The sequence below is a fragment of the Piliocolobus tephrosceles genome, chromosome 4 (assembly GCF_002776525.5).
Source record: "Piliocolobus tephrosceles isolate RC106 chromosome 4, ASM277652v3, whole genome shotgun sequence".
NCBI classification, from domain to species: Eukaryota; Metazoa; Chordata; class Mammalia; order Primates; family Cercopithecidae; genus Piliocolobus; species Piliocolobus tephrosceles.
The window spans coordinates 37,430,876-37,443,369 of record NC_045437.1 but is presented as its reverse complement, the minus strand read 5'-3'; the positions used below and the strand labels follow the sequence as shown (position 1 = coordinate 37,443,369).

The 12,494-nt window shown below is 43.0% G+C and overlaps 1 protein-coding gene and 1 long non-coding RNA gene across 5 annotated transcripts in view; one reads left to right on the top strand and one right to left on the bottom strand.

Moving 5' to 3' along the window:
• EGFLAM (EGF like, fibronectin type III and laminin G domains) overlaps positions 1-12,494 on the bottom strand; it is a 199,471-nt gene that overhangs the window by 55,413 nt on the left and 131,564 nt on the right. For 2 of the 4 annotated variants that reach the window (XM_023216574.2, XM_023216575.2), the window contains exons 7-10: positions 5,211-5,326; positions 4,308-4,626; positions 3,548-3,648; positions 2,327-2,427 (exon numbers count right to left, since the gene is read on the bottom strand). In XM_023216574.2, the coding sequence (XP_023072342.2) occupies positions 2,327-2,427; positions 3,548-3,648; positions 4,308-4,626; positions 5,211-5,326 (637 nt within the window). Of the gene's footprint in view, positions 1-2,326; positions 2,428-3,547; positions 3,649-4,307; positions 4,627-5,210; positions 5,327-7,565; positions 7,926-12,494 lie in introns of those variants that run through there. The other 2 variants (XM_023216576.2, XM_023216577.2) reach the window with 2 other exon arrangements.
• Positions 7,986-11,012, top strand: LOC111545580. Its single transcript, XR_002732498.2, has 2 exons — positions 7,986-8,058; positions 9,382-11,012. It is a non-coding gene; the product is annotated as an uncharacterized LOC111545580 (long non-coding RNA).

The following is a 12,494-nucleotide window of genomic DNA, read 5'->3' as shown; positions in this document are numbered from 1 at the left end:
AAAAAAAAAAAAAAAAAAAAAAGAAAAGAAAAAAGAAATTAATGAAAGGTAGTAGCTAATCCGCATCCCATTTTCTTTTTTTCTTTTCTTTTGAGACTGTCTCGCTCTGTCACCCGGGCTGGAGTGCAGTGGTGTGATCTCTGCTCACTGCAACCTCCGCCTCCTGGGTTCAAGCGATTCTCCCGCCTCAGCCTCCTGAGTAGCTGGGACTACAGGTGCATGCCACCATGCCCAGCTAATTTTTGTATTTTTAGTACAGATGCAGTTACACCATGTTGGCCAGGATGGTCTTGATCTCCTGACCTTGTGATCCACCCGCCTTGACCTCCCAAAGTGCTGGGATTACAGGTGTGAGCCACCGCACCCAGCTCCTATTTTCTTTTGACTAGAAGTCGATGATCACTTCTGCTCATTAGGAATGTAGCCTTCTCTGTTTCTGAAAAGGACAGGACCCATTAGAAAAGTAAAGGAAAAATCATAAGAAAGAAAAAAAAGAAAAGAAAATGATGGGCAACTAAGGACCTCCTTCTCGTTTTCAGCAATTGCCAAACGCTTATCATGAATTCAAGGTACAGAGAATTAGAATACGAGTCACTCTGCTTCTAAGGATTTCTCTGGGACTTTCCCAACTCTCAAATAACAAAGCTCAGTGATATTCATAAAATATAAAAATCCAGGTCTTCAGGCTCATTTTGGCAAGCTGGCCAGCCCTGCCATCTGTGCTTAGCTGTACCTAAACACAGGCAAGGTCCATAGGAAGCTCAGCAGAGAGGTGAGACAGAGGAGGAGCATCCTCAGATGGCTGCATTATTCTTGTTTTTATCCCAACCTCCCTATGGCCCAGGAGTGCCCACGGTCACTATGCCTAACAGGTGGAATCTTGGACCTTTCTGGTCAACTTCCAAATAGCCACCAGGCCTCTTCCACAGGATCCTGAGACTTCCTGTAGGGAAGGAGTCATGGCCGGCATTTTCCTTACTAGCATTTTCATTAACTGCAGTCACTTCTCAGGCCCTCCCTTTGTCTCAAGATCCTCAGTGAAGTGACATGCAGTCAAGAGGCATTGTGGGGCAGGCTTACCCCAAGGAGGATAGCAGATTCACTCAGCAGGAGTTGCATAGTTGGAGAGCTGCTACCAGCTAACAACAGTCAGTGCTACTGAGAGTCTATCTGATCCTCCAAGTGCTAGAACCCCACAAGGCAAAAAATACCGCCCAAGATCCTGGTGGCTAACACCAAACTTCATGAATCAAACCATTTAGCAAAGCATGGGGGCCCATTTTCTAGCCCAAGTGGGATACTCAGAGGCCTTCTTCAACTTAACCAAAAACACTTTTTATGCTGAAAGTAATTTAAGAAGACAATAATGGCTGATGCTTATCAAGTACTTGCTCTGGGTCAGATGCTGCTCTAAGCGCTTTTATGAATTAACTCATTTAACCCTCACAACAGCCCCACAGGAAACGCAGGCTTGGAGAGATTGCATCATATGCTGAAGGTCAGGCAGCAGGGGGTTGGTGCCATTAGGATGTCAGTCAGTGCACCACGGAGAAGGACAAGGCTGGTGCCCGTTGGTTGTTCACAAGGAGGTGCATTGCACACCTCCACAAGAGTCATTAAAATCTTTACCCCTCCACAAAACTCTGCCCCGCAGAAGACCACACATAAGCTAAAGGTGGCTTCCAAAGTGTGTTGGGGGAGAAACGATGAGGGCAGTGGAGGCAAGCCAAAGAATTCCCAGCACAGCCCAGAGGAAGATGAGGATGGGGAGCCCATGGGAGGGTGGACCTGTCAGCCACATTTGCCAAAAGGAGATGAGAAGCCCCCAGCCTTCTTCCCATCACATCCACTAGAGCTCCAGAGAAAAGGAACTGTATTCCTTTGGCTCACTCTGCATCCTCAGGATCGACAGGAGTGCCAGGTACACTGTAGATGCTCAAGAAACATTCAGCAGCACCTACAACACCAGTTACATCCAACAGTACCTGCAGCGCCAGGTACATTCAACAGCACCTCCAGAGTCAGGTACATTCAAAAGTACCTGCAGCGCCAGGTACACTCAACAACACCTCCAGAGCCAGGTACACTGTAGGTGCTGCTGAATGAATGAATGATTACAAGGTCCCAAAATGCAAGTTTTATAGGTTATCCTGCAATCCCAGTATCCCAGTATTTGGTAAACTGGTTCATATCATACTTATTTTATACAAACCATTCTTTCATCTACTAAAATCTATCCTGTATGTATTTCTTATACTATAAAAATGCAAATATAACGTAGGATAATGTAACAAAAGAAGAGTGTGAGGCTTTTGGCAGGAATTACCTGAACTGCAGGGAGCGTCGGATGATAGCCAGGGACATGAAATCTCCCCTCCCGTGTTCATTCTCCCCACAGTAGAGCAGTAAGCCATCCTCCGCCTCCGCCTGTGATTACACAAACAAAAGCCATATGAACAGTAAGTGCCTCTCCTTCCATAAAATGCCATCTGGAAAGACTCACAAATGTGAAACTTGAGCATTTTCCCCTCCATGATCCTATCTACAAAGGGTCAAGCACGTGGGCTCCAATTCACTCCCAGATACCTGGTCCCAGTTCATTTCAATAAACAAATGGCAGTGATATAAACTGAGAGGCGGCAGTTAGCCGAGATGAAGGTAACTCCATCTTTGACCCGCTCTTTACTTGTCCTTTGTGGATGCACCTGCAGATCCTCGGAAAGCCAAATGTACAAAGACCACGGTCACAGTGAGGATGCTGCTGGTGTACATCCAATTCTACTTTCACTTTGTTCTTTCTATTTCCCTCCCTCTGGGGAGGAATGCACATTTGCTTCTTTCCTTCTATCAGGAGAACAGGATGGTAAGAACAGCTCAACCGAAAGCTGTGCTGGTGGTCTTAGACTAAGACGGGTCATTTCTTGAAGACTCAACACTGTGGCCATGCCTTCCAATGAGACTTCTTTCCAGACCTCCAGACTTTTTTATGTCTTTTGGGAGATACTCAAAAGAATCAGTTTAAGCTGAGGTCACTGACTGAATTCTTATCTGCTGTTGATTCAAATCAGAGAACTTCCACTGGGCCCTCACAATGCAAATGTTGCATAGAGAAGTTTTCTATTTGTTTAGTGACAGCTATCACAATGAAGACAGAGAATTGGGCTCTCTTTTTAAACAATTTTGGAATGGGAATGCATTGTACCAGCACGGCTGGTACTTCCCTACTTCTCAATCCTGGCCTGGGAGAAATCACTATTATGAACAACATTGCTCGGAGCCCAACATTCTCACTTGGAAGCTTCGTGTCAGCCACTCTATAGTTCAGTGACATACAAACCCACTGTCTCCTCACTGTCACACTTGAATGTTGTGAATGTGCTCCTCAATCCTATTGTCTCATGAGCTGGTTTAGAGACAGGCTCTGTGTCATATTTACCTTTGATCGCTTTTCCTGCTGCCTCCCTTCCTCTCCCCTAGCCTTTGAATGTAGCACATTGCTGTGTTAAAGTGTCCAAAAAGCACTCATCAAACAACACGTCCCCCTTACCCTAAATTCAAGAGTAATTTGGAATGCCTGATAGGAGTTCTTCAGAGGTTCAAACGTTACATAGGAGTGGCCAAAGAACTGAGGATACTGGATAACAATATCTGAAAAAGAAAAAAGATAACACAAAAGAATACTATTTCCTCACTGCTTCAAAAGCAAAAATCAATATACAGCATTGCCTGGATATCATTAAGTGAGAACCCTCACTAGTCTGTTCAACTTTGCTATCTTCTTTTCTGTACTTTTTATACCTACAACTCTCATTCTTGGAGACTTTGAGCTTCTGAAATTCTTAGGAAGAAGTTGCATTTTTGGAGACTGGCACTGACTTTACTAAGAAGAAACCAATGGCTTTAGGGCCACTGTCACTTGCCCTCAACTATACAGGTCTTTGTGTAATACAAGTTGACCCAGTTGTTACCCTTCTTAACCCTCATGCATAAGTTTTAGCTGCATATTTTGGTAGAGATGTGATTATAGTAAAACCTACCTCTCCAAGGTAGTATCAGGATGATTTATCGATTGCTTTAAAGGGACTACACATTTGGCACACATAGAAATAGGATTGCTGTCTACTTAGAAGCAATGAAAGTTGCCTCACAATTTGCCTTGTATAGTTAATTTAATGACCAATATGTGGAAGAAGGAACTTATCTTGGAAAAGGGACTAGAAGGAACTATGTTTGGACCACAAAACTGCCCTCTGGCTCTCAATGGTGCCAATTCATCACCACATTCTTCCTCTCCCCCAAGGGCCTACCTTCTGAGCAGCTCTCACCACCTTTGCCCAGGTTGCACTGGCATCGCGAGCCCCCCCAGGTGTAGTCATTGACACAGAAGCTGTCAGCAGAGCAGAGAGTTTCATCACAAGGCATGTCAAAGAGCCTTGACATTATGGCCACACTGTTCTTCCCTTTCCTTTCCATGGGAATGGGCTGGGGAGCCACCGTGGTCACAGGGAGAGGTGCTGAGGTAGGGGGGACGAGCCTGGAAATGGTCTTTGGGTTAGATATAGACATCTTCTTGCTTTCCACCAAAAATTTCTTATTCCCTCCTTTGGTAGCAGGAAGTGGTTTAACCTAAAGCCAGAGAAGGAAAGGGGTGCAGGATGAACACACAGCATGGCGATTGGACTGTTTTATTGATAGCTGTTGCCTAGTACTTTAAAACATGGTCAGTTCCAAAAACCCTAGGATGGAGATGAGGAAGGCAGCACTGACTCCAGTGTATGGACAAAGCTTGATGCTCAGGGACTTTCAGTGCTTTTCCCTGTGTTACTCAGAAAATCAGCAGTAAAACTGATATTACATGATTTATTCTTATTCTAATATGATGAAGATGCATGACTTTGTCAAGGAATTGTTCATTTCCTTATAATACCCGATTTTCTGAAATTTCCCTTGGTGGGAAATCGAAATATGTTTTTGCCAGACTGTGGAGTCCGCAGGCAGGAGCTGCCTACAGAACGTCAGCACGGCTGGTACTTCCCTACTACTGATTTATCAGCCCCTGGAGACTGAGCGTCAGAGGAAACAAATCAGTGTTAAAAGCAAATGGGCCCATTTAAGTTTTAAGTACAATGTTTATGGTCCATTGGCTAAATTGCCTGGTTTGGCAAAGAAACACAAACACTCTGGGTTTTAAGAGCAGAGATTATTGTTACCTCCTCAAAGGAAATATCCAAATCTAAGTCATCTTCAAATCCTTCATCATCCTCACCGGCTCCCATGTCGGTGACATAACGGGGTCCATAGCGGCCACTTCCCGCCTCCTCAGGGCCTTCACAAAGAAAAGCAGCACACCTTTCATCAGCATAGGCCTTTGCTCCACTGTCTAGCCTAACTCAGCCGCAGGCAGAGCTGCACCGAATGGAACGCAGTGTATTGGAAACATAACAACGAATTCAACACAGAAAAGGAAGCATCAATGACCAAAACATATTGAAAAATGTTTCCTCTCGTAAGTTACTAAGGAATTGCCCACTGAAACCAGAAAGAGCTTCCATTTCATACTGACAAGACTGGCAAAAATGTCAATCAGGTAATAAAAATGTTACTAAGGATGGGATCAATGAGGACTCATACGGTACTTGTATAAACCGGTCCAGTCACTTTGTGAAATGTTTGGAAATATTTCATAAAGTAGATATTTGTTCATACCTAGCAATCCCACCCCAACTTAGAAATGTTAGAGAAACTCCTGCACATGTGTACCAAGAGGCATGTGCAAAACAGGTTCATAGCATCAGAATTTGTAATAGTAAAAATACCCCAAATATGCGATTTATAAGAACAAACAACACCCCAAATGTCCATCAACAAAGAATGACTAAATTATTTATAGTATTTCTAAAGAATGGAGTACCATATAGTAGGGGAAAGGAATGAATCATCATTTAATGTATCAACATGGCTTAATCTCACGTGATTTCATGCAAAAAAATTGTAAGTTGCAAAAAAAAACATATCTCGTTTGAGGACATAATATAAAAGACAACAGCAAACAAAACGATATATTACTTAGGGATACATATATATGTAATTTAAACTCTTTTAAAAAGCAGGACAATCACATAAACACCCAAGGAAGGATAGAAAAGGGATGTGAATGAGGTGTGAGTCACAGGGGCCTTTGAGAGTATTCCATCATATTCTATTTCTTAAGGTAAGTGCCAGGTACATGTAAATATTCATATTATTTGTATATGTTATCTATACATATCTTATATATATACTTTTGATGTACAAAGTGTTTCACTAAACGGTCTTTAAAACAAGAAAGGGAGATTATAGTAAACACTCCCACAACCAAAAAAAAGGGGGCCCTATAAGGTATCTTGGGTGCCAACCATTTCATCCATCTTAGCAGGATGACAAAATCTTTAGAACTGAAATGTGGGTGAGAAAAGCTCTCAGACGTCAATACAGAGCGTTGTCTTTTGGGGGACATTCAGTTGGCATTTTTATTCAACTGTCATCTGCAGAACCCACTGATCCACAGTGCTCTGACTTAGGCTGCACACAGGAAGCACTCCATCAGGAGGTGGTAGCCTTTTAAAGAGCGGCTCCAGGGCACCTGCGTGTCCTCACTGTGGATCTGGGCCAGCACAGGTACTAACTTGCTGCCCTCTCTCAACTGAACAAGCCAGGAACCAGCCTTTAGGGCAGTAACAACTTTGGCAACAGAAACTGACTTTGGTAGGATGCTGATGCCCATTAGTGTTTAGACATCCAGTGTTTGGATGACTAGTGAAAAAGAAAAAGGAAAGATAACATGAAAAGCATAAAAAACATAAACTAAACTTAAAGACATTTTGCTTTCAGAATAAGCTAAATCACGCACCATTCTCACGAAGACAAACTCACCCTCCTACTTTGTCTGTCTGGGCTGCTATAACAAAAGTACCATAAACTGATGGCTTGTAAACCACAAACATTTATTTTTCACAGCTCTGCAGGCTGTGAAGTCCCAGATCAAAGGGCTGGCAGTATCTGATGAGGGCACAGATGGTGCCTTCTCACTGCATCTTCACATGGTGAAAACGGCAAACAAGCCCCTTTGGGCCTCTTTAATAAGAGCGCTGATCCCATTCACAAGGACTCCACCCTTATGATCTAAGCACCTCCCAAAGGCCCCACCTTGGGGGTTAGGATTTCAACATATGAATTTGAGGGAGACATAAACATTCCGACCATAGCACTCCTCCAAGCAGAACAGCAATCAGATTGAAAATGGAATGGAAGGAAACGGCAGAAAGTCATTTTTGTCAGGGGGCGTGCTGTTGACCAGAAATCCATCTCCTCCCAGACCAGAAGACAGAAATGTGGTCAGCAGATGATGCAGATAACCCATAGACAGGGTGGAGTGAGCTGTTCTCAGGGGTTCAGGAACATCTTGGCGGAGGTGGGATAACAAAGCAGAGGCGGTGTTCTCACCCCTTCCACACCAATTCCCTAGTTTTATTTAAAATAGTCCACCTGTCAACGGAAAATTCAACCTGTCGATGCCAGATTTATACCTGGATGCATGTTCTCTAAAGCCACCTGCATGCAGCATATCTGTGTGCCAGATGTCTTCGCACAAAAAGCCCTTGAGGACAGCTCCCTCTTCTTGTCTCTGTCTTTGTACAGCAAGCAGTCCCCCTTATCTGTATTTTTGCTTTCTGCAATTTCATTTACCCTCAATCAACCACAGTCCAAAAATATTAAATGGGAAATTCCAGAAATAAACAATTCACAAGTTCTGAGTAGCATGATGAAATAGCACGCTGCCCTGCTCTGTCCTGCCTGGGATATGAAGTATCCCTCTGTCTGGCGCATCCATGCTCCATATGCTCTCTGCCCCTTGGTCAGCAGCCGTCTCAGTTGTCAGATTCACTGTCATGGTATCGAAGTGCTTACGTTCGAGTAACCGTTATCTGACTTCATAATGGCCCCACAGTGCAAGAGCAGTGATTCTGGGATTCAGATATGCCAAAGAGAAGCCATGAAGTGCATCTTTTAAATTAAAAGGTGAAAGTTCTCAGCTGAATTAAGGAAAGAAAAAAAAAATCACATGCTGAGGTTGCTAAGATCTATGACAAGAACAAATCTTCTGTCTGTGAAACTGTGAAGGAAAATGAAATTTATGCTAGTTCTGATGCATATACAGGGTTCAGTATTATCTGCAGTTTCAGGTAGCCACTGGGGATCTTGGAATGCATCCCCCGCGGAAAGGGAACTACTGTCTGTCTCTCCCTCCTGGCACCCCTCTCTTTCTCTTTCTCCCCTCTATCCTTTCCGTCGCTCTCCATTTCTATCTCTGCCTCTCTCATACATTCAGAATTGTTAGATTCCAGAAGAAGAAATCCATTTGGTAGTCAAAGAATTATATAGCACATACATAAAGCAAACTGGCTTGTGTCTTCAGTAGGTCGGTCTCTCTCCCTCCAGGCTGTTCTCCCTTGCCCTGTGTGCCTTATTGACACATTCTCAACAAGGTTAAGATTCTCTTCATCTTTATCCTATGGTTTCCTATCTGAAAAATCAGCTTCAGTGACTCTCCACTGCCTACAACATAAATTCTAGGCTTCTTGATCAAGAATTCAAGGTTCTCAATTAAAACAGCTCCTGTTTTTCCTCTTTCTTCCCCTCTATCACCATGATTTATTGAATTCTACTCCCTCTCCTCTTCTTACCCGGTACTATTGGGTGCTGAACATGATGTATTTCTAAACTTTTCAATAATCTTACAAGGTAAGTATGACTAATCCCATTTTGTCCATAAGAAAACTGAAGTTAAGAGTAGTTAAGTATTTTGCCTAAAATCAAAGACTTTATAACTGGCTGAGTTGAACTCAAATCCAAGGTCTGTCCGGTGACTGCTCTTCTAACCACCTATTGCAGAAAAAGCCACTGTGGAGGTAGAAAGATCGTAGAATTTGAGAAAATTACCATATGTTGATCATTCTTAGTGTGCCAGGAGCTGTTCATACACTGCTTAAGTTAATCCTCACAAAATACTATAAAGTTGGTGTTATGACTTCCATTTTACCAAGTGGAGATATAGACACAGAGAGATTAAATAAGTTGCTCAAAGGCAGGCAGATGAGGAATGGCAGGGCTAGATTTTATCCTTGGTCTCTCTTTTGACTACATCATGTTACTGAATCTGAATCTTAATTATGTTTTCAGGTTTTTGTTGTTTTTTAAAAAATACTCTTTTAAAGCTATATAATAGCCAAACTGGTCTGCCAGTTGTCTCCTGAATGCATCTTGTATTTTCTTACCCTAGGATTTTGGTTAATGCTTTTTCCCATTGTCATCTTTTTCCCACTCCTATCTCCTTACACACAGCCTACATATTCTCCCAGGGGGCATGCATTCTATGGAGACAGAGTTTAATGTGTGCCATCAAAACACCAAAATCAAGCGACATTCTAAAAAGAACACAGACTCTTCTGGGGAAAAAATGGTGACTCCACAAAGTAAGAAGCCACCAAGACCTGTGGGACATTCCTTCATCTTCTCCTGGATGGGGCTACCCAGCCATGGATATGTGCCTCTGATCAGCATAAATGCCCATTGCTTGATAAAGTCAACCCATGTGTAAGGTGGTGTGTACATCTTCTGGGATCCTGGCCTTAGACTCTTACCCTTGTGTTTACCAACTGGATTGTAAATCCTTTGAGGGCAGAAACCACATTTTAGATTTCTTCATATCCTTTCCCTTCCTCCATGTCACTAACACTTCATGTACTCAAAAAAGGCCAACACCTTTGAGAGGAGTGAGAGGAGACACTTCCACAGTGCTGAACTATGTCCTGCCCTTGCTCAACATGGTGGGACTCTGCCTCCCAATCCAAAGACCCCCCAAACTGCCACCAATCCTGTCCTTTTCCCCAAATGAAGCTAGAATTAAGAACGCAAAGAATCTTAGACACCATCCAGCCTAATCTTCTCATTTCACAAGCATGGAAATTGAGGCCACAGGAGACAATTGACTTAAAGTCAAGACCATGCATCTCATCAGAGGAAGCTCTAACTCTAGAATCAGATAATATGATTCTTAGTTCGATGTCCATAAGACTCTATCGCACAATTTTTTTTTGCATCGAGTATCTAAAGACAGTTCAGTCGGAATAACCTGGAAGTTAGAGAAGCCAAGGGTTAGAACGCAGGTGGCTGAGATCTCTTATTGCCCCTCCATCTGCTCTAGGAAATTCTGTTTCCTGAAGGGAACTCCTCAGAGAAAAGGACCACAAGCACATTGCTGCTGCTATGAAATGATACCATAATGAGAATGGAAATAATCCTAGATTCTCTGCTCATTTTGACAAGTAAAATAAGGCACATATTTTCCAATGAATAATGTTCTTTGGTATTATAAAAATTGTTTCTGTTTTGACACTTTTTGTAACTTATTTCTTTGAAACCTGAGTTCACTCAGTTTGGGGAAACATAGGGTATGGAAGAAGAATGGGAAAAGGAATATGGAATCACAAGGATTTAGAGTCAAAGTAATTTTAACTTTCGTAGAAAGACTGCAGGGATCAGCTAACACAACCAGCCCATTTTACAGAGGAGTCAACTAAGGCTCAAAGAATCCATGAGACTCGCCCAGAGAAGCAGTTCGTTAGTAGCAGAGCTGATCTAGAATTCTAGGCTCCTGCTGCCGCAACCCAGTCATCTTTGCAGCATCCTAAACTCCCTCTCTCATAATAATCCAGGATAATAGGCATTTCCCATTTTTAATAAGAAGGAAATGAGCACAGAGAGAACCAGGCACAGCGTGATGGAAGAAACCTGGAACTAAAGCCTCACTGCTTCTGTTTCCTGACTGCCCCGCCACCTCAGATCCCAAATCCACAGCTTACAGGAAATTTTTACCAATGTTATTTCTAAGTAGCACAGAATGTACGGTCCAAGCCAGTGATAAGAATTCTCCCTGTAGCCTGGGGTTATTGTAATTAAAGTGCATAACTTATCTCTTTCTACTTGGCACTTTGTTAATTAGGAAAAGAGAACATTAAAAAGGAGACATTTATTAGGATCAGAATAATCAAACCACTAGTTCAGGGGTTATTCCACTGTAAAAAAGTTAATAAACAAAACACAAATTTTTGTTAACAGATAAAAGGCTGACTTTCATTTTATAAAAACCTGTGCTTTGTTTTAATAAAGGCATCACAGGTTTTCTATAAATAATGAGTTTCTCAGCTATATCAACGTGATGTAGTTGGAAATATCGCTAGTCATAGAATCCCAATAATTGGGAGGACACAAACGGCTTGGGTGACCTTGAGCAAGCCACTTCATCTCTCTGGGTCTTGTGTTTTCCAATAAAATAAGGAGTAGGATTAGACTTGACGACCTTGAAATCCTTTCCAGCACTAACATTCTGTGACCCTAAAAGTCACCCTTTTAATTTAGACATACTGCAGGCATCTGTCACATCAAGCAAGGTTGAAAAAGAAACAACTGGAGAATTTTACTTATGTGGATGAAAAAGCAAACAGAAGTTAGTTCAGCATGGAAGTCACATGCTTTGGGGATTGTAGCATTGTGTTCTCCTGTAGGGGGTGATCCATCGTCATTTATCGGAATCCGTCTTCACTGAAAAGGACCAGGTTGTATTTTGAGTCCCTTCTCTTAATGTCTTTTAGCAACGACAAGGGAGGAACACTTATTCCCTACTCTTGAAGTTCCAATCATGAGAATAGAGTCTCCCTAAGTACCGCTGGATTCTTGTCCAACCCCTTTCCCTCCCTACAGATGTGGGGACAGTGACCTGGCTGCTAAGTGGAAGCAGTAGGTCCACATTTCTGAAGGAGAGAAGCTCATCTATCAAAGGACCTTAGGGGCCGGGGACAGTGGCTCACACCTGTAACACTAGTACTTTGGGAGGCTAAAGTGGGTGGATTACTTGAGCTCAGGAGTTCGAGACCAGCCTGGGCAACATGGCGAAAACCCATATCTACCAAAAATACAAAAATTAGTCAGGCATAGTGGCATGTATCTGTGATCCCACCTACTCAGGAGGCTGAGATGGGAGGATCGCTTGAGCCTGGGAGGCGGAGGTTGCAGTGAGCTGGGATAGTGCCTCTGCACTCCAGCCTGGGTGACAGTGAGACCCCGTCCCCCCCCCCCCCCCCCCCCCCCCCCACCCACAAAAAACAACTAAAACAAAAACAAAAAAGGACACTGGGGAGGGAGGAGGAATTCAATTTGGAACTAATTAATTCAGTTCTTCCTACCTTCCCTCTCCACCTAGCACAGTGGAAAACAGTAGCCTGGGTAGGTGTGACACCTGTGCAAACCCAAACTTTCCCTCAGGTAAGCTCCCATAGTCTGAACTGGACAGAAGGGAGTTTGCAAGCTCACTTTGGCTCTTAGAATGAGCTATGTCTTCTGACACAACATTTTAGAAATAAGAATGGCATTTGATTCATCTGCTTCATCTTCATCCT